The sequence below is a fragment of the Camponotus floridanus genome, unplaced genomic scaffold (genome assembly GCF_003227725.1).
Source record: "Camponotus floridanus strain SB8 unplaced genomic scaffold, Cflo_v7.5 scaffold19, whole genome shotgun sequence".
NCBI lineage: Eukaryota > Metazoa > Arthropoda > Insecta > Hymenoptera > Formicidae > Camponotus > Camponotus floridanus.
The window spans coordinates 518,581-542,375 of NW_020229314.1; the positions used below are offsets into that span (position 1 = coordinate 518,581).

Below are 23,795 nucleotides of genomic sequence, written 5' to 3' on the forward strand. Positions count from 1 at the left end.
GTTCGTAAGCTCATGTATAATCCACGCTTCGAGGCGTTCGTCCACTCGGACAAAATGCCTGGCGAAGTGAAATATTCTCGGATACGCGATCCTGAGTCTACTCAAAACAGATGTGCGCGCGACTACTGGAGATACGGAGTTTCGAGTCACCTGATGTGTGCATTTCCGAGATGCTCTCCCGGGATTTCACAAACGACGAAGAAAATCCATGGAACATTTGTTATTCCTAAGGTCGATACCGCCCCATCTGGGTTCAGCCCGACATCTATTTCTGTCTATTCCGATGCTAACATTTGACCAGTTCGCTTGACACGTTTTCATAGTAAATTTGTCGCGTTTCTAATAAAAAAATGTATAATGAATTTCTTCTTACAAGATATTTAGTTAGTTTGTAGTTATTCAGATACTGTTTGAAAATATGTTAAATGTCGATGAATAATCTACTTTCAAAATCTTTACTACTTTCGAGAAATTGTTATTTCGACAAAAATGGAAAAAAAATAAAACTGTTTCTAAAAAGTTTTAATTTATTCTCACATCACTATTTTAAGTGAATTCAAGAGTGATTGCCTTAAAATTAAAAAATACTTAAATTTATTTATTTATTTAAATAATAAAAATTGGTGTGTGTATTTATCTCTATTTAAATACATTACAAATGAAAATTTCACATACATTTGTGCTAACAGTGTGGCATAATTAAGTCAAGTTTTGGCTCTTTAATAAATGTTACGCTAATAACCGATAGTTCAATGTTACTGGAAATAAAAACATCCTTTTTAATATAAACAATTTTTTTTAAATTATTTTTTTATTTTTTGTCATTCAACTGTGCTCTAAATTAGCCGCAACTTTAAGGCGATTTAATGCACCGTGAGATAAAAGCTACAAAAGAATAAAGAACTTAAATTGCCTAGCACTTTTGTATACCTGTTGTTCACGAGTGCACGCGGCCTCGTAATCTGAAAAGCCTGTAACTGGGTCTCCGAATAAGCGCGCGAAACGAGCGCAACGATGAAGCGCGATATCGATATGTTAGCTATTAATAGCGGTATAACGAATTACTTGTTTGAACTGTCGATGGATTTTCGATATTCTTTTTTATCGGTTTATTTCCCACTTTGCTCTCGTAATAATACATATATCATCCATTAAAATGTTTTAATGAAACTGTAACATAATCGTTTTTTTTCCATCGCGAAAAGTCATTGTCAGTAACACAAAACCGCCTTTACTGCTTTATAATATTCATGAATTGTATACAGTTTAACAAAAAAAATTCAAGAATAAAAATAATTATTTCTTGCAATCCCGGAGTTCAAAATGAAATTTACAATTTTGAGAAATTTTTAAAAATTTATATTTTTGTAAACATATATTGTTTTCACATTTTTTTATTATATTACTACGGTATATAAAAATCTGAATTTTCTTTCTTTTTCTTAAGAAATAATTTTTTTAACTTTTTATCGCATTATATCGAGCTCATTATCATATTGATATTACGTCGGTGAGAAAATAGCCTATCTAATATTCCGTAATCAAATCGAATGTCCAGAATTTTGACATCGGCCGTCAAATCGATCACTCTACCGGGACAGAGGCATTCAGCCGACCCAGATGGGAAACGCATTCCTGTGGAACCACGAAGGTGATTGGTGGTGGTGATGGTGGTGATAATGATAGGTCAGGATTGATGTGTCGAGATATCTGAGATCGTTTGATGAATTTTGGCGACGTGTCGTTGACGCGCGCAACGCAGGCTTAACTTTCCCGACTTATTGTTAGCTTTTCGAACTCTACCTGAACACTTGAGTCCCTGATGGGCGAGCCCGTGAAGCATCGAGCCGCAGTGGTCGCAGAAGGTCGGCGTCAGGAACGTGAACACATCCCATTTGTGCTTTTGGCTCGCCTGGGAACAAGAAAGACCCGGGAAAGCCCGGTCCTTCATTTGCAATCTAATCTCGCATGATCGAGACGGACGATTGATATTCCGAAAAGATCGGAGGGGAATTCAGTTCCAGAGGAAAAAGCATTAAGTTCTGTCGCCCTTCTCCCTTTTTCTTTATTTCTTTCATTTTCTTTCCGCACTAAACCCAAAAGCTGAAGTGAGATAGAAGAAACAAGAGAGAAAATATATATATATATATATATGTGTGTGTGCACGTGGACCACGTGATGATGAACGTAAAGGATAAGGTGGCGCACACGATCACAATAAGACGTCGTCGATGATGAGAGTGTATTGCACAGGTGCAATTTGAACTCCTGTTATAGAGTCTGTTTCGTTGTGAGTACCTATATAAATGTCGACACGACCTACATCTAGATATGTTTTTGTGCAAAGTTTTTAACCAGAAACATAAAATAATTTTTGTTTGGTTTTTTCGTCGAGCTAAGATCTGCAAAGTTTATAATTGGACAAACTGAAAGAGAGAAGTTTCGCTTTTTGCGAAATTAAACAGACTCCTAGCAATGGTGTAAAATAAATTTCCGTGTTTTGTGATGTAGAGGATAGATCTTTTAATTAATTCGCAATTCCAATTAAGTAATTGTTATAGATACGACAATCTCTCATGAATAAAGACTGAAAGTAATTTCAGGTACAATCCCTGAGAATATTCTACAGTTATATTCTTGAATGTATTAGAATGGAACACCCAAGATAACTGAAAATAATTCTATTTTCTAAATCGAATATGTTGTGGATGCAAATGATTTCAATTCACCTTTCCGATGCACGAAGAAAAGTACGGGTTCGTGACAAATGTAAGCGAGGTGGAGAAATTCAAAACGGCACAATAACACACAATAGCACACAAAAATCTCCTAACGAGATGTCACTTGTAAAGTCTTGAAAGGTTGCGCTGCAGTTCGAGATTGCACACGATGGTCGATTGGAAATTTACGGTCGTTACTATGAATATTTTCCTTCGCATAAAAGACTATAAAAATCCGTTTCACGAGACTTGAACGTGGGCAGAGTATCATCAGTTATTATCGAGTCGAGTATGGTCAATAGCGGCGTTATTCTTAGACCTGACGTAGGAAAGGCTTTCACTCAAAGTGCTCAAAAGAACGTCAGCGGAAAAATGCATTGCTAACTGCGCGAATATCTGTCGATGATAAAATCTATAAAATCTTGATCAATTACTCACGATTCTATTACATCTCGCGATATCAAAACTAAAAAGAAGAAGAGAAGAAAAAGGAATAAAAAGAAAGAAAGAGAGAGAAAAGCTTCCGACTTTTAAAATAATTTTTATCGAGAATGAGATTACTTACACATGACTCTCTGTGATTCTCGAAGAGTACCCACTATTCACAAAACGATCGATAACTTAAATAAATAAATTTAAATTAAATAACACTTTGCTTATTTTTTTTTTTCAAAAAAGCAAATGTAAATTATTATTTTTTTATTCCACCATCGAATGAGTTTTTCTATAATTTCCCTTATAAAGCGGAAATGGTACGAAGAATAGAAATACTATCGAAGACACAAACATTCTTGTAAGCTGTCAAACTAAATTCCTCAAAGTAATACCTACAAGATTTAATTGAATAGCATCTGTTCGAAGGCATCTTAGGTAGCAGAGAGTCTCTCCTTTTCTCGCGATGTTCAAAGAATCCTTGTGCAACGCTAGGCTTCCTTCTCTCTAGGCTTTTCTTCCGAACTCAACCATCTAATTAATTTCCAGACCAGTCTTTTAGACCCTTTTCCTTTTCCCCTCTTCCACTTCACATCTTAAGCGTCAGGTCGTCTTTGCAAAGACAGCCTCTCTTTATCAGTATTTTCCGTAAAAGACTAGACCTTTGTCATGGTTCTACGAGTGCATCTGACGCGAACACCTAGACGCAACTGCGTACCTTCCCTATAACTATACCTTTCATCCTTTTTTTTCCTTTGCTCGCGAATCCTAAACAAAATCAAAAATAAAGGTTCAAAAATAAAAGCATGAAGCTCTAGAAGGTGGAATTTATATAATTCACATTATCTTTGTCATTATATAATGCGATAAATTGCTTGATAGAATGGAGCATACATATGTTTCCACAAAATTAATCAAATAACGAGACAGTTGGGAATGATAGCGTTTTAAAATTATAAACCACAGAATTGAATGAATGGGAGTGTGATGTAAATAGCGAATGTACACGCTACAACTGCTTTCTAACTTCATTAGGAACTTTGCGCTCTTTAATCGACCTCACCCGCGTAAAGTTAAAGTTGCATGAATCATACATTTCCAAATCTGGCAAACAAAATGTGTATAATATCAATCTGTATAATATGAAAAATAATGATATTTTCTCGAATAATAAAGTTTTCTCACGCGCACAGTATTTTTATCGAATATCTCATTTTCACGCATACTCTTGTGCTTATTTTTACATTCATTATTTTCATATTTATAATCATTTATAAATAATTTATTATGCAAATCTGATAAAAAATACAACAAATGTGCGTGTGTTCTGCGTCCATTTATTCTTTACAATACATTAGTTATGCAAAGAAATACAAGTATATTTAATATGTTAGATATATGAATCCCTTATGCAACTACAAGACAAATCTGAACAGATCGATGTGAAAGTTTCTCTGATTGGTAATGCGATCGGAGAGTATAATGTCGAAATTTTCGCGACAGAAAGATTGTCAAGAGTCCAATCGTGAACGCGAGCACTTTCAGCGATCTCCAAAATCCCAGTGAAAGAGAGCAAAAATATGGGACGTGAGCGCCCTTAAGAGAGACTTACAGAAAAGCCATTGTTCTCACCTTTCTCTCGAGGACGACAATAAGAGCGACAATACATATGGAACGTTACTAAGAATCTGGAAATCTAGCCAGCCAGAAATGAAGAAATTAAACGGTACAATGCATATTGGAACTGTGCCAATATCTATATTTTCGACCCGTTTTCTTTCCTTTCCGTATCTTTTTTCGACGGAAGCAATGGATGATTACACCGACGGTTGAACGACCGAGCGTGCAAATTCGTCCTCACGCTTATGCTAATCTCAATCGAATCTAATCGAACCATCTATCGCGAAACGCGCTCTTTTAAGCGCGCGCGTCTCTTGACGGCCAAGTTAACTATGTCACCTTTATCGTTGCATCGATGGCGTGTGAAATTGCGGCTTGCGTGCCATTGATCGTCGCAAAATGATTAGCGGAACGCGATGTCTTTACTCGACACGATGAAGAAATGATAAACGTATTCGAAGAATATAAAAGGAAATCGCGTAAAATAATCTGTATAGAGAAAAAAATTAGAAATATACGCCATAACTGCCTCTTACGATCTCTTTTACATAAATTCTATTTTTGCTTTATATTACACGTGTATTTAATTATCTCATCGCTTCTTTATATCTCTCGGATGAAAGAACCGTAAAATAGGAAGATTATCGATAGATTTTCGCTCTTAAATGAATAATAAATGAAAATTAAAAAGTTTTGCGCACGTCAATGTGCCATTATGTCTATTATTGTTAGTACGAGAGGAAAATATCGCGAGATATTTTTCACAAACGAGTAATAAATTGAATTTGCGAATGGTAGATTGTCTTTTTAATGAGATAAACGAAGCTGAGCGTACGTTGCGAATTCTTGTTACAAACGATCGAGTTTGGAATTAAAGCGCCGATAAATCGCGGATAAAGAAATCGATGATTCACTGAGTTGAATTTAAACGAATATATTAGAAAAAGGTACACAAAAATGTCGTAAACTGCAGGAAAACAAAGATCTCTGAAGAACGTGAACAAAAAGTAAGAAATTGTGAATTGCACACGTGAAATGACTTTTAGAACAATCGCATACACAAAAAGGAGAAAGAGATAGACGACAAAAACGGAAGATTACGTCAATGATTCGTAGAAGTACATCGAAGAATCACATCGAGAAAATACAACGAGAATCACATCGAACAAATACAGCGAAAAAGTGGACGACTTTTGTGCGGTTGGAGTGCAACGGCAGAAAACTTGTGATAACAGTGAAAAAGATATATATAATCGTAAAAAAGATCCAATGTCAAAAGTCTATACACGCCTAAGAAAAACACAGTAAGCATCACATTCTTTTTAATTCATAAAAATTACAAAATATATCAAATATTTTCGATAATATTTATATAATTATTCAAAAGTACAAATAATTATTATAGTTTTGAAATATTTTCTTAATCTTTTATAAATATAAAACACATATTGTAAAATATTATATTTTTTAATATAAAATGTTATATATGTAATATGTGTAAATTATTCGTAAAATCTGATTTCTACTTGTTTTCCTTCTTAGGCATATATAAAACTTTCCGCGTCCAACATATATACATTATACGCACACATACATACACACACGCACACAGATCATGAACAAATCACACAACAATTGCACAGATATTATTTACAAACGCAAATTTAATTGGGACATAATGTCGATAGAGAGAAACTGGTCGGATATATTTTTGGTACCGTAATTGTACAAGAATTATTTTTGTAGCTCCGTTAAAGTTGCGAGGGAGGATAGGAATGGACTTGACAAAGAAAAAAATATAACTCATGTTCAGTGATGTTACATCAGCGGCTACATATGTGCTCTTGATATGTAGACCGGCTCGCGGACTAATTGTCAAAGCAAACTCGTTTTTTTCTTTTTTCTTTTTTTTTCTTTTTTCCCCCTTTTTTCCTGTGTCGTCCAGAACAGTCGATTTTACCGGTCTAAATACTCAAAGGTGAGTTCATCCAATTATCGACAAAAGGCATTCTTTTGAAACGCCAACTTTTTGAACCGAGCACAATCGTCTCGAGTAAGTAATCCGAATATTAAACTAAAATATATTAAAAGTGCAAAGAATTCTTTTATATTATACAGACGATCTGAGAGAGGCAACGAAAAAAATGATACGTGTAAAAAAGGGCTGTGTAAAATTGTTAAAGTGTACCTTCTTCTGCAGAGGACAAGGAGAAGAAAGAGCAAAAAGTGAAAGAATGAGATTATAGAAAAACGCAAAACTCGAAAATTTCTCTTCAGGCTATCTTTCGCTCTTTCGTGTATTTCTGTTTTTGCCAAAAGCTTCGTGTTCATAGTTTGCGAGATATCTCTTCTACATCTCCCTTTGCCCTTTCTTGTCGCAGGACGGTGCATCATTATACGCAAAATAATACTATCCACACGTGATACACACAAAAACACACACGCGCACACATACGCAGCCACGTGTGAATTGCGTCCCAACTGACGGAAAGAGAGACGCGGAGTTAATGCGCACAAAAGCCAGCCGGCAGTGTGCAACATCGGTGTGCGTATCCACGCCGAGGGATATAGCATATAATTAAAAGCGCCGCTAATCGCATTAGCAGATACGTCAGAACGCGCGTGGATAAGGAAGACGATCATCCACTATCGCGTTCATCCGCGATCCCTGTTAACGCGATTAATCGGAATTGCAATTTTCGCGCCATAACGGCGAACGAGAATACGGTGTGGAACAGGTCTAGCGCTATAGAATATTTACAACGAGTGTTATTTACAGACAGGAGAGAGAGAGAGAGAGAGAGAGAGAGAGAGAGAGAGAGAGAGAGAGATAGCCCAATATACAGGAATACAATACGAAGATAAAGCAACACCACGCTGGGCCAAGAAAAAATAGAAAGAAAAAAAAAACGAGTGTATGTACATCGTGTACGAGCATGTGTCTGTATATACAGTGTATTTCAGTGTATTTCCCGCGTATGAACGCGTATAAGAGTGCGTGTTACTTGACAGTGAGCTGTGTTATTGTATCGCTCGACTTTTCTTTTTCACTCGTCATATGATACCTTGGCACTTCATGCCCTGGTGGATGACACCATAGAGAAGACTACCGCAGTGGTCACAGAAGGTGGGGCTGTTGTAGGTGTGTTGCTTGAAATGGTGCTTCGTCCGCGTGTCCTGCGTTATTACACCATTACACCGTGCACGCACACGCAGACTCTCGGGTCTGATGATGAACGATGGTGATTCGGAAAAGGGTAAGACGGTTGGTAAGGGATTGATCGGCCATAGATCGCTGGATTTCCCGGTCGAGTTAGGCACAACGCGATTTGTTCGGGCAACAACATTTGACCATAATAAAATGTAAAATGGTAGCGAATGAAAAATTTCCGAAATCGGTGATTTGCCGAGTCTGCCGTTTCCGATAAAGTGGATAACGCCAAGTCTAACTGCCTGAAAGATTAATCTCTATCCGCGAGTCTAAAGAGGTCAAAACGTTTTTTAGCAGAAAGATTTCTTCTACTTTAGTTATTTTATTGTGAATTTATCTTGAATTTGATGTGCTTCTCTCGACTTTTAATGAGCGAAACACATTATATGATGTTTAAAAAGTAAATAGAAATTTCTCAAATTCTTATGCAACTGATTACATCAAAATAAATTTTTATATAATAATATGTATATATAATTTCATAAACAATATTGATAAAAATAATGTTAGGAAGAAATAATTTATTTCCTGTTTGATAAATTTTAATTGTAAACGTGTGACATTCAATTTTTAATCTTGAAAATATATATAATAGACACACAAATACTACAATATATTAATAAATATCTATCTCAAATGTATTTAAATGTTTATACTTTTAGGATGATGAAATAAAAAATGTATATTCAAATGTATATTCAAGTGTTTATGCTTTTAGGATGATAAAAGTATTGGAAAACATGTATCAACAACACTGGATGTACTAAATTAAAAATTTAATAATAATGCTGGATATATTAATTAAAAATTTTTAAAGAGCAATCAAATTAAATGAAATATTTCAAGAAAAGAATAAAAATTAAGCATTGTCTTACGCAAGCGTATATTTATTACGAGAATACTTAATGCGATTAGAATAAGAAATTTCCTTTGGGATCGAAAGGTTAAAAGTCGCAAGAATTTCTTTACTCAACTTTATTGAAATAAGTTGTAACTTAATTCCATAAGATAAAGTAACGTCCTTTAAACTCGAAAACTTTAATCTTTTGCGAAATATCCATCATTCTCCCCTAAAGTTTGAAAATTTACCAATAGAAAGAAAATTTTCCGATATAATGTGTTCTTCCCGTGAAATAATATATGTATTATCTTGAAAATATTGAACGTCGCCAGTTCTTTAAAATTTAATGATTAAATGTGTTTCTTTAATGCTCTATTAATTATTATTATTATACAAAACTTGAATGTTGTGCTCGAGAATGGAATTTAAAGACTGAATATTCTTCAAACTGGGAAATCGCATCGGCGAATCTCATCCGAAACAGGATCAAACAGCAGCTTGGCCAATGTTCCGGCAACTTTCCGAAACCACTGACAGTAGCAGCTGCTTCCGCTGCTGCTCCTTTCCGCTCGAGCGAAAACCGAAACAAGCTCCTAGGAAGTTTCGCGGCCTAGGGTTTGGTGGTTGCTGCGAGTCCGTACAACGTGCATTAAGCTTTCCTGTCACCTCGGAAGCGACAAGTTCGGCTGGTGCGAAACTCGATTAATCCGATCCTCGGTAGCTTATTATTGTAGCGTAATCACCTTGTAATTACACGGCTGGTTCGGCGACTTACAAACGGAAGCAACATCGTCGTTCTTAGTCACTGAAGACCGAGAAGCAGTAAACAATCATCGTTAACAACGATATAGTTATGGTACTTGTACCGTAATCGTTTTATAGCGGAGAAATATAGCCTCTCGCTTAGTTATATGAAATTAGAACACGGTCACAGAATCGTTTGTTTCTAATTGCTTCTTCCTCTAAGGAAAATAAAAAACAAAAAAAGAAATAAATTAGATGTGAATTTCGAAATGAAACAGCCGCTTAATAAATATATCATCATTTTTGTGCAATTTTAATATACTTTAATATATTTTCTTTATTATCATAATGCAAAAATAATATATTTGCTAAAGTTTATAAACAGAAAAATGCTTCCCTTCGAATTTTCCAAACTCCTATCGGACAATGACTGAACGATAAGAACACCAATTTGTTTGCTTCATCCAAATTATCGATCTCCATATTAATTAATTATTGGACTCCATATAGTCACATAACAACAACTTCTGAAAAAATCAAATCTCTCCGTTAAATAAAAGTTTGATTTTGGAAAGTTCAAATGCGTGCATCACCGGATATTCATAAAATAATATCGCGAAATGTTGTTGCGCCAATGATATTCAAATTTGAAACTTAAGCTTAACGCATAATACAAGAACGCATGATACAGATTTTATATTTCGCCTTCGTTAAATGCGTGCCAGAAGAATAAAGAAGAAAAAAAGCTATCTGTACCCGCTCGTGTGCATTTTTTTCTTTTTTGTCGCAGTCCGCGTCCAACAATGAAAAGCCATTATATGTGCTTTACGGGGAAATCCACGATCGCCGATATTCGCGCGGATCAATAGGCGCGGAAAGGATTACCTTTGAAGCGCAGAAGCACAGAGGGAAGGTGGGACGAGGAATCAGCGTCCAGGATCAAAGGAAAACAGCGGGGACTCTCGATTAATTCATCGAAAATTCCTCGAGATAAGTAAAATTTTTTTCCAAAGCGGAAAGCGTTCACGGCTCGAATGTCGAAGTCTTTCCTTTGGCATCTTGTTTAAAAAATTCGCGCGTTTCTTCAGCGTGAAATGCAACAGCTTGGAATCATTGACTTCGGACCCTTAATAAACAGTTTGTCTTCTCTCTAACATTAACATTTTTTATTTTTTAAAGTAATATTTTGAAATTGTTAGGATAATGTCAAAATGTCAAATTTCCAATTCTAATTGAGAGAATACGATCTATCACATATTAAAGTATTCGTTATTTATTGGTGTAAGAAAAGATATATTTGATCGTAATTTTATTGGCTTCTCAAATCGATGAATACATAAAGGATGTGACTTTGTTTCTACGTGGAAATTGCTTCGGGCCGGAAACGCTTTGCCTTTCCCGAGCAAATAATACCCCAATGTATTTGATCGACCAATCGTTTCGGTGAACGAATTTCGCGCGGACGTGGTTACAAGCGTGATTAAACGAAGCGAAAGGACGGTGGCTTTAGGCCGATCGGCGGTGAGCGTTGTGCGAGACAAATGTGATAAAAGAACGTACAGCTCTTAGCCCCCAGGTACAGATGTACTCCCCATTCCCTCTTTTTTACCCCAGCCAAGCATCCTCTTGTTTCATTATCCTCTTATCTCTCAACCTTCCGATCTCGTTGCTCCTTTAACGCGAGTACCGTCAGCCAAGAGATAAAAAGGATACACCAGCACCGAGTTATCCGGTGGGTGTCGTAATAAATCTCACTGCTTTCTCCTTATGAGAAATCTTCCCCTTCGTATTTCGATGATGAAGAAACCAAGAGGTGACACATAATTTCGACAAAAATAGCAATTTATTAACAAACTAATTTTTCTTTCATTAAAAAAACGTTAGGGACTTTATTTAAACGTGCTGGAAATGAATCAAGTGTTATAAGAGAGAAAATATTTATTTATTTATATGAGCAAAAAATCTTTCATTAAAGTGTTGAATTTTCTTTATTAATTTTCTTTATCTTTGAAATTCTTAAGTCTAAAAGAGATAAATTGGACTTCGTAACAAGGTAATTTATCCAATATATTTTTAAGTAACTTGTCAAATATATCATCATAATTCCGAGGAGGGGTCACTCTTTCTCTTCGTAATTTTACAGCTCTATTAATCTCTCCTCATTCCCGTTAATATCTTTAGATAAGAATGCTACAGTTTATAATGGAACAAAGTTCTCCGGTGTTCTTGTAAATGATGATGTAAAGACGCAAAGCCGTAATTGCCAAGAGGCACTCTTGGTGATTTTATGACCTAATTAATCCGCTTCTGTCGGGCTAAGTAGAGGCTATCTTCTCTCACGAGCAGATTGACCGAACGAATTACTAACGCGCACTACGTATGCGTTATTATTATCCATTTACAAGGTGACGGCGCGCGATTTATCGCAGCCTTCGAAAATGACCTCGATATTGATTATACGTGCCGTCGCAGCTTCCCCAACCCTTTAGCACCTTGCGCGACGATGGGACAGTGGACGATGTCTCACAAGCGTTTAGCGGCGTCCGTGCAGCAGCCAATTAGCGCACGCTCAGCTGAGCGCCACGCTTGTGAAACCGCTGTCACGTATTTATTTCATTCTCCCACATTCAGGAACTTAACTGTCTTTTGGGGCCAAAATTCGTGTAATGAAAATTCCTCTGTCGCGTGTCTCTGTCAATCACTTTTTCGTACTTTGTTACTGTCAATCAAATATAGCACAATGTTGCTTCATAAATGTAGAACTCAAACATTTCACCATTCCGACCTGTTTTTCTCTCAATTAATAATTTTTTTTTCGTTACAAGATCTTGCCTACAGTTATCGAAATTTAAAAAGAATAAATGAAAACTGAAGAAACAAAAAGAATATATTTGTAAGAAAAATGTTTAGCTTTCTTTTAATAATTTATAATTTCTGTATGTTTTCGCCAAAAATTATATAATCTATAATTATAATTTATTATATCTTTATACTTTTTATAACTTTGTCATAAAAAGTTTTATATTAAATCTCGCGCGAAGAGAATTAGTGTTTTTATTAATGACAATTACAAATTACGGCAGAGATAATTAAATAATCTCTTGAGTTGAAATCCTCGTGGCATTCGAAAACGATGATAAACGACTTGATTTAACGCGTAATGGATTTTACAAAAGTATTAAGAAATAGCTTTTTTCGTTTTCGAAAAATTTCAACGTGCAATATCTTACGGAGGAATACATTTTACATCATCATCTATCACAGTCCACCAGCGAGCTTTAGATACATCTTTTTATTAAAATGACATTAATATATGATATATTGAGGGATGGATGTTTCTTCTTGTTTACGAAACATCCTCGACTTTTCGTGGATCAAAAAACCACGATAATGAGCTACGTGCCTACCCGAGGCATGAGACTTTAATAGCTGACGTGTCAAACAGTTATTTGACTTTTCTGGCTAGCTTGACCAGCCCTCAAGCCACTCTCAGAGAGTGACCTATTTCTGCTATAAAGAGACTTTTGTTATACTTCTGACCCAGCTTCGGAACGTTTGTTAATGCAGAAACGTAGCATACATCTTGATTAAAGCATCTTTTGTGTACGAGATGAATTAGCATTGTATCTCAGAAGATCGTAAATTAATACCAGAAAATTGAAAAAAAAACACTTAAAAAGATAGAAGAAATGTAGATAAAAAAATTCAATTTATATTGTTAAAGAATTGAAATTCTGTCTGTTCGAATGTTCTATTTTATTCAATTTTCTATTTTAATGCATGTAAAAATATTAAGTATGAAAATTATGAGACTTATAAAGCGAAAGCTCTTTCTTACATGTATAAGAAAAATTCTAGCATATTTAACAAGTTACTTATCATTATTAAATTTTATGGCGCACCTTCATCAAATACAATCAAGCGTAAGACTGAGTTTTTATAGCAAACGTTTCGTGCGTGATCTCAATTTACGAGATCTATCTCGCGAAACTTTATTCTCCTCGAAAGCTTCCAAGTGAGAATCCTTGGCTGAGGACAAAAAAGAGGAAAAGCAAAATAGTCTGCGCACTAAGGAGGATGTGATAGGAAAAGGATTGAAAGAAGGCACATTGGCATTACATATAATATCGATACTCACATCCGAATCGGCTCCTTTGTCAGCTCCAGGGCACGTGAAGGTCACGTATTCGTGACATCGCTTGTGAACGACGAAACTACATACTGAAACATAAGCAAAATGTGCCCCAAGTTCCTCCTCATGATGACATCTTGGGCAAGTAGTAGAACCGATGAGAGATCAGCTTGACCTTCTTACCTTGGCACTGATATCCCTGTTTTCCGAAGCCCCTGTAACAACAAATGAGATAAATTCATCAGCGGATATCTTGGGTAAGCGAAAGAATCAATCTCGTGTCACAGAAATCTTGTTGTAATATTGCTAATCTATATTTATGAAATGAAAATATATAAGAATCTTGTAGGTATATCAAATATAACCCAATGAAAAAAGGAATAATTATTCCTTATCCCTAATTTTTTATTTTACCGAATATGATTTTCGGTCTCGGAAATATTTTGTTTATATCCCACAATTTTGAGAAAATTAAGATTGTAAAGTTGTAAACTATAAATACATCATACAACATATACATGTAAATAATGTAAAGATCATTAAAATGATAATTATCATGTATAACAATATTTTCGAAAAAAGGAAATTAATTGAGATTACATAATAAGAAACATGTAATGGATTAAAATAATGGTTTCAAAATTATCGCAGAACATTATCTGTGACCGATTAATATAGCAGTTTCATATTTTCATTATTGCACGCGGTACCAAAAGTGTCGCATTACAACTGCACTTAATTCGAAGCACTCGGATGATTCTGAAATTATTTTGGCAGACATATCATGCACACATATACATACACAAACTGTTCTCGTATAAATTGCGAAACGAAAATTACATTGTACTTTGTGGCTACGCCAAATTTCATCTCATTCGGAGTATAATGTAATGTAATATATTAGGCAAGAAGAAATTAATATACCATTTTAAGTTACAAGGAAAATTAAATTTTATGTATATTATTAGTAACAAAATATAAAATTGGTTTTAAGTGATTATTAAAAGAATTGCACTTTGAAAATAATTTTGGAGAAAAAATAGATTTAAATAAAGTGAAATCTTGCAACATTGAAAAATAAATACGAGGCTTATATATAAGCTTGTTAAGTTATATATAAGTTTGAAAAAAATTATTTTTCAATATAATAAAAGACAAAGTTGTATAATTAGTGTATTCTGTATTTTCTATACATCTTTTCTCTTCAGTTAAATTCTTTAATATTTTTGTTTATCCGACCATTGGAGTATTAATAACCATGGTGGATAAATTTCTGTCGCAAACACGAGCTTAATTAGTGCAAGCACTCTTTCGCGTAAATATGGCTATTAAGAGTTAAGCTCTTTTAAAATTTAATAACGCATTCATCGTTTTTAGGTGTAAAACAAAGATAAGTGGCGCGGAAAAAGAAAGTCTACGAACGATAATTTTCTCGATCTCACCGATAGATTTCCCTAATCTATGCCGATGCAAGGCCAAGTCTGTCTCTACAGACAACGACACTCATCGATTAATTCTCACGAAACTTCGGTGAAAGGATTCTCGAAATAGTGATTTAATCATTCGAAACTCTGCCCTTCTCTCTCTCTCTCTCTCTCTCTCTCTCTCTCTCTATTTCTCGAGAGAAACTACTTCAGACTTTTCCATTCTAGCATCGATGGAAGAAAGATTACTCCTTTCTCAAAAATCGCCAGTCACGAGGATTCAAATTTCCTGCAAACCTGTCAAAAACAGTTACTTCATGACGTGGAAGGTGGAATTTTAATGGCATTTGGCGTCTCCGCTAATTTCTCGTGATTACTTCGACGTTCCTTCGAAATTTCATTTTCGACGATCTGCCGTGACTTTGACATATATAGCTGCTGAGATTTTAACTTACGATGGAACGGCAAGTTATCTTCGAGGTCTCTCGGACGTAATTGAAAAAAGATTGACAAGTTAAAAAGACTATAAGTGTGACCTCTCTCAAGATTGTATTTACGCTGGAAAAGATTGTGACTTTTTTGTGTCAAGGTCAATAATACTCTAATTGAGTCTATAAGTAATTTTATAAAACATTTTTTAATTTAATAAAAGGAAATTAGTGTGCCTTTTCAAAATGGAAAATATAATTTAGAAAAATAAAGAGTTTATTCCCAGACTTTTTTTATCTTTGATGTTATAAATTATTTTCGAATCTATTATAAAACAGTTAGTTAATATTTAAGAGTAATATTCTAATCTAATATTTAAAAATATTATTTTTAATTATATTTAAAAATTTTTTTAAAGTTTAATATAACTTAATAGATTTATATTTAAATTGTTGTAAAAATTTCGATCTACTAATATTATATATATACTATAATCATAGTATAATTTTAGCCGATGTAATTTTAACCGATATCAAATCGTAAATAATCTACGGCTTATCGAGTCACGCAATATGTGCTTCACATACATATTGTATGCTATACATATTTTCTGCAGCAGCGACCTGCGATATAGATTACACAATGTGCGTAAATATTTGCAGTGTCAAGTAGATGCGCGAAAGAGGTCACATTCAATCTGCCGCTTGTAAAATTTTATGTGCATTACCTTGCAGTGTATATTACAATATCGAGAATATCTATATTATTATAATTTATGAAGACATTGACATATATAATAATGCAATTAATTAAATTGTCATAATCTAAAATAATAATTATTTCACTATTATATATAATTTTTTTATTGCAGAAACTATTTCAAAAATACTAAAACTATCAAAATACTAAACATTACATCTTTTGACGAACCTAGAAATCAATTTTCGTTTTACGTAAGCTAAAATTATTGAATAAATTCCTAAATTAATGCTCTTTAATAAATAAATAAGAGTCTATACATGTATCTCTTTCTCTCTCAAATTTTCTAATAATTAATTTTTCTTGTTGCTACAGTTGAGATAAGATAAAATGATGAGGTAAAATAAGAGAAAATAATAGTAATAAAATAAAAAATAATAATAACAGAAAATTGTTGACCAAAGAGCTGGTTAATTTGCAAATTATTCGTCAAGTGCGCGCAAAATTGAAACAGCCAAATATATTGGAGGAAAAATTTATATTACATTTGCTGTCGCGCGCGCTATGAATTACGAATCATCGCGAATTCGTTATTTACTCGAGTTTCCGCGTTTGCGAATATACGAGTGTCTCCCGTGTACACGCGGACGCAATTAAAGGCCAGTAGAATATAGCCCGATCGTTCTACCAGAACTTCTTAATTACGCGGGCGAGTTACAAATTTGAAGCGTTTGGTCGAGCACGACTGGAAGCGATGAATGCGATAAATCAAAACAGCCAGGATACTGGAAATCTCGGAAAAGTCCTCCGATGTCGATAAAGCGATTCCTCCTCGAGGTGCCTTTCATATCGCGCATATTTATTGAATATCTATAATCTTTACTATTATATTTTTCTTTTTCTCTCTCTTTCTCACACACTTTTTGCACATACATAAATTTTTTTACGGAATTAAATTAATTAAACTTTTATGGAAATTTCTCATATATAGAATGTACAGTATGCGAGGCGTAAAGCAATGTCACTGCTGTTTTCATATTGTGGTTACGTAAACACAAGTCTCTCACGTGTGTGTGGTGTGTATCCGTGTCTTGTCTCATTTATCACAATCATAAATTTCTCGTCAGATTACAATATACGCACAGTCTCATTTACTATGCTTATCTAATACTTTGAACACACGTATAAGACAGCTGCTTTATTCCATCTCTTGTACATATTTAATTTTGACAAATTTATATGATTTAACAATGATACGTTGTGGCAATTATCTTGAAATTATGATACATGATAGTTCTTTTTAGAAGAGAAAGTAGAATGCTCCTTTTTCCAACGGTGAATAAAAGTGCATTTTAATGTCCGCCGTTGTTTACAGCCTCTAATGGATGAGGACTCTATCACGGACCGCCAATTAAATCAGCTTCAACGAACAAATCAATATTTCAAGGTCTCGCTCGTACCGGTAAGAATCGCTGCAACTGCATTTCGATGATGCATAATCATTGCTAGTCTCTCAATTAAATCGCTTTAATGAATCGCACAGATATAATTAATTCAGAAAAAGATTATATCTCATAAACATGTAATCTCGCATGCGAGCTCTTAGCTTTTTATTGCACGTCGGGTTTCCTCTAAAGGAAGTATGTATAAATTTTTGAACACGGTTATTGGTAGTCTTGAGACCGAACCCATATGCTCATATTATCCGCAATAAAAATAAACGTGTAATATATTACACGTGTGTGCGTCACGAAAAAATTTATATTTCATTCGACGTAAAGCTCAAAGGAATCCAAAGGCGATACTTGATGAGGGTAATCATGAATTATTTTCAATCTCCGACTGGTAAATAATAATTGGTAATTTAATAAATATTCATATTTATTAAATTTCATAATTTTGTCTAAAATATCTGATGTTGGAAATAAATTAACGTTTGACATAAAATAAAAGGAACTTGAAAAATTTATGGCGTGTTTTTAATTATATATATAATTGTATGATATTTATAATTAATGCATATGTAGGTATATATTTAATAAAATCATTCATCTCAAAATTATTTTTATATCGAAATTAATCCAAGCTTAAATCTCTATAAACTTCATCGATCATCTAGTCATTGTTTTGCGTCGCTGATGACAATCACGCCAGGCAGTTACGGTACGGACAACGATGTCGTACCAAAAATAAACGAGATTTCACAATCGACGACATCGATGACGCACGTCGTACAATCGGCGGGGACGCAATAGACAGGAGTCGCGACGTCAAGGGTTAAGGGTGGAACTCGTACAAGGGAAAGATGGAAGCCACGCAAGATAAAGAGTCAGGGGTTGTAGAGACCTCTTGTCGGGGCCGAAAGAAAAGTAATGACGAAACGAGGCGGAATGGCAAATCTGTGATTAGCCTACATTGCTGCGGAGCTTAGATCGAAATGCAAACATAGCCTGACGCGAAAATGGCTTCGTCGTACCACGTATGCATGTACAAAATAGCATTTGTAACGACATTAAAAAAATGGAAAAAAATGCAAGAAAATTAAATAAGAGAGACAATTTTTGCGCGGATTTATTGAGAATTAGTTCATTTTGATTAACTCTTTATAATAATATAAATTTTATAATAATATTAATAATAAATATTTTTTTAACAATAGTTGTACGTTAAAGTTCCATCAATTTTCTGTAAATGTTTGCATTCAATCGCCAGAGCCACTAAAAGTTAAGCATTAATAACATTTTTCTCCGATTCTCTTACATCAATCGCATTTTTGTAATCGCAAGTAATGTAGGAAATTACTTTTGCATGTTTACAGAAAAAAAAGATGTAAACTCAGCTCACAATCAGATTGTATCGGTTTCAATAGAAAATTTAGACGTAGTAGCTTTTTCTCATTTGGGAAAAAAGCCTTGTGGGAAATGAACGAAGAGTAGTCGAATTTCCAGGAGGAAATCAATCGAGGAGTCACGGGAAATGGATGGCAAATCGAACGTTGAATCGCCCGGAAAAAATTCACTCTAGGTCACACAATAACACAGATTCTGTGTACCTTTGACCAACTGTCGTTTCAACGGACTGAAATCGGTATTATCTTTGGTTTCAACATCGTATAGCCTTTTCAATCAAATGAACAGGAGTTTAAAAAATACTCTGTGTTTCTTTCTAAAAAGAGATTACTCATCAGTTTTTTTACAACAATATTAATTCATTGTTGAAGAAATAATTTCAACTCGTGACAGCAGAAACGCAACAGTTGATATATTTTTTTGTCTCTATAGAGTGTTTAAAATTAAATTTTAAAAAATGATATCGGTTTAAATCCCCGTATTTAAAAAATGGCAGAGTAAATATATTCTTAAAAAACTGTTTTTTCGCAAAATACCGAGAATAAATGAATTTCACTTCAACGTTCAATCTGCCAGTAAACAGATAAAATGCATAGTAAAAATCCTTTTAAAAAACAGTTTAAAAACAATCGTACATTCTACGTATATGAGAGAAAATCGACGATTGTTTTTGGACTATTTTTTAAAACAATTATACATAATTCGTCGTAGATTGCGATTCAATGTAATCGCGTTGCAACAATAGCTACGATAGCTGCAGAAATTTAAAAATTTGCTACAAACGCGGTCTATATTTCATTTTACCGCATCGTAAACGCGATTATTCGCGGACGTTTATTAATGATGTCGTTAATGATACGTGGCACGATGAGAGTCGAGTATAAAAAGAATCATTTACGTCAACTGACAATGAATTTCCATAAACGCTACCTGCCAAGTCACGATCGACATAATATTTATCGCATGAAGATAAATACATCACACGTTGAATCATTAACAATAAGGATTAAACAATCTGCAATTATCTATTGTAATTATCTATCTAAAGCCACGAGACCTCTCTCAAATATATATATTAATTCGCTATAAGCATCCATAATCCGAAACTAATAGGATTTGAGTTTAACCGCGCGTCTGTCATCAGTTTCACATTTGTAATATATTCATTTGTAATATATTCGAAAAAATCGCATGAATAGAATATTTAAAAGATATTAACTTTGTACAAATAAGTTGCCATTAAAAATATTTCAATCGCAATATTATTAAACTGTCTCCATATATCTTTATGATAGATATTATGATAAATAAAATAAAATTATAAATGCGATCGTCAATTATTTTATAAAATTAATGATACTGTAAAATATAAAGATATAAACGATGAAAACTTTACTTTTTCTATTTAACATCTCTATTTTTCATTTGCTTTTTAGACTATTACTTACTAAATAGCAAGTTTGTTATTTTCTAAATGTTAAAGAAGATAAACATCACGAATGTTGACAATGTCGAAGTTTTACGTAATTTCCTTAAAAATTAAAATCTCCCTGTTTCACAGGCTATCGTTTCGTGTTATTGTTGTGGAAACAACAACGGATATTATAAATGCACGGTCCGGTAGTACATGATCTAAAAGTCGATCTCGTTTTCGCCCTATGTAAACGCGGTAGGTCAAAACGCCCGGTAGACAGTCCAACAGGCGGTTGGTTTGGCCGACTGCCAGATACTCGCGGCAATTATCCGCTACCCATTTCTCGTCGTTAGAGACACGACAAAGCGCAAGACAAAGAGCAACGGTAAGCTGCATCAAACAAAAAAAAAGAAATAAAGTAAATGAAAAACGAAAAGATATCACAAATAAAAAATGAGTATGCGATTATTTTGTCAGTACAGCAAAAGAATGCGAATGTTTGCGAATTTTTTTCTTGACAATACAAATCGGAATCTTTCTTACTTTCTTTTAGATTTTGCAAAAAAAAACTGTAGATAATTATACATAAAATAAATTACAAACTACAATTAAAATCATATAAAAACATCTTGAAATATTTTGATGATAGTATTTACTCCCATTAAAAAAAACATTCATTATTCTTGTTAGATTCGTAAGAAACGATAAATTGCTTCTTCTTTATTCTGGTCTTCAAACATTCTAATAAAATATTAAAAGTATTTATTCTTACTCTATTAGTCTATTGAGAAAATATCAACAAACACTAAAAATAAGATGGTTTAATTAAAGAGTTAAGCTTTAAATTTGCTTTTAAACCAAAATTCAGTGCATTACTCATGAAACATATTTCGTTTTTTTTTTCGATATTAGAATTCTTGATAAATAAATATGGAAATTAATAAAGTTGATAATAAGAAATTATTTTTCGACTTACACATGTGATTATAACATCTCAATCTCCAAATCCTACAACATCTTAATTTCAAAATACAAATAAGTTTTCTTTCCACCTGTTTCACAGGTGGAACGCGTAAATATTTACCGAAATTATAATTTATTCACTTATTTAAAGTTAATATTAATTAATATATTTAATATTATAGTTTTAGAAAATTTATAAACAGAGAGAAAGAGAGAGAAAAAGCAGTTATCAGTAATACTCAAGTTATATTTAGTCCTTTTGTGAAGTGTTGCATACAAAGTGACCCAGTTGCATATATTAAAAAGTATCAGAGACTGAAAAATATATATATGCGAGGGAAAGAATGCTGTTACGTACATGAAAATAAATGATTAAGCAGCATTTGTACAGGTGTAATACGCATAATGTTAGATTTATTAGATTCAAAAATACGCGTCGCACGATAATTATTATATCATTTCTGCACTCGATTTACGCGCACGCGATTTAATTACGTTAAAGCATAACGTAACAAATATATTTCATACACTTTATCGTATATTTATCGTTTGCATTGTGCAACGTTGTGCGACAGAGCCGTATTGTAGAAAATAATACGACGTAAACTCGAAACATCGATACCGCGAACCGCGAGTAAGAGTCTAGGTAGCAGCGAGGTGAAGCGGGAAATAACACACGTTGGCCTTTGTTGGACTATATAAATATCATCGATTCAACCGACTCGGGCACTGTCTTTGGAATCACGAAAACAATGAATGGTCGAGTGAAATTTCTCGAGCGAACCGAGGGCTCAACAGGCAGTTCGTTGGCCTACCGCCAACACGCGAATGTTTATGCCGAAATAGCACCTCTCTTGCTTTCTAATTAAGAACTTAATCGCCACGGTATACCGAACACCTCGGGAACAACCTCGAAAATATCCGTCGTATCCGTCGAATCGAAAGATGAGAATAGCGGTGAAATTTCATCAACCAATAAAACGTCCAACCAGTAAAATGTCAATTCCATTCACGTTATTTCGAAAGAGCTTCAAAATAACGAAAGGATGTGATCGAATATATTCGATACTTCACGGTTGATAGATCGGAAAAAGACGGAAGCCCTTTCTCCAATTGAAGATGAAATTTTATCAAAATAGAATGAATTTTTCAATTTTCGACATGTTGCTGAATTTTGATTTTATTTCTTGAACTTTTTTCTATATATTTAAAAAAAAAGTTTATAAGATTTTTGAAATTTAAGTAATAAGGATATTAATGTTGTGTGCAATTTAAAATTCATAAAAAATAAAAATTATTGATGTAAAACTAACATTTTAATTTTAAGAATAATTTTTTATTTAATTTTTGATCAATTGTAAGTATTAAATTGTACATTATCTGCTCATAACTTTTCATAGTAAAACGAGAAATTCGAATTGAGAAATCAGAACACGTATATTTTTATTTATATCACCCTGACACATATGTATCATATTTCAATTTAATACCACTAAAAATATACTCATTCGGTTAAAAGAGTCGTAAATAATTCCTACTAGATAAGTAATACTTATTCTTCTCGAAGTCTTCGACGTGATATAAACGCGCTAATAATTAATTTTTGAATCACTTAAAACTTTAGAGGATTGCATAATTTATAGTCTTCAACATAACTGAATTTCACTGAAGATATTCAGGAAAAATAGTCTATATTATCTGTGTCAAAAGTTGTGACACTTCGACAAAATATTATTCATACATCCAGATGTATGTCTGTCAAATTATATCAATACAGACCGTGAATTTCTTCGGTCTCCCTCTCTCTCCCTCTCTCCTCCCTCGCTCTCTCCCTCTATAAATAGATATCGTAATACGAACGTTCCGTTGCACGCGATGTAAAATATATTTGCATTAATATAAATGTGGGAACCCGGCTAGGGAGGTTGGGAAGCCATTCGAACTTGCGGAAGACGGCAGCCTCGAATGCACCCCGAATGCATCGCATCATCCCATTCCCTTTATGTGGTACAGGAGGAAATCCGGCGGCAGCCAGCCGGGCGACATATACATAAACCAGACCGGAGGAGGACAAGAGCGACATGACAGGATTCTCACGAATTTCTGAGGTATGGTCGGGATTACGGGAATCCATATCCTGAATCCAATAATCCTGAATATGAGCGAATACGTGGAGATGGGAGGGGAGCGAGAGAGAGAAAGAGAGAGAGAGAGAGAGGGAGAGAGAGAGAGAGGGAGGGAAGCGAGAGAGAGAAAGAGAGAGAGAGAGAGAGAGGGAGGGAGAGAGAGAGATACATCTGGGCATTATCATAATAAG

At 34.1% G+C, this 23,795-nt stretch overlaps 1 protein-coding gene across 2 annotated transcripts in view; it reads right to left on the minus strand.

The window, feature by feature from the left end:
- Positions 1–23,795, minus strand: part of LOC105256106 (protein kinase C, brain isozyme) — a 55,780-nt gene that overhangs the window by 14,495 nt on the left and 17,490 nt on the right. Inside the window, exons 2-4 of one of the 2 annotated variants that reach the window (XM_011265773.3) lie at positions 13,884–13,915; positions 13,707–13,789; positions 1,804–1,912 (exon numbers count right to left, since the gene is read on the minus strand). In XM_011265773.3, coding sequence (XP_011264075.1) covers positions 1,804–1,912; positions 13,707–13,789; positions 13,884–13,915 — 224 coding nt within the window. Of the gene's footprint in view, positions 1–1,803; positions 1,913–7,837; positions 7,950–13,706; positions 13,790–13,883; positions 13,916–23,795 lie in introns of both variants that reach the window. The other variant, XM_011265772.3, reaches the window with a different exon arrangement.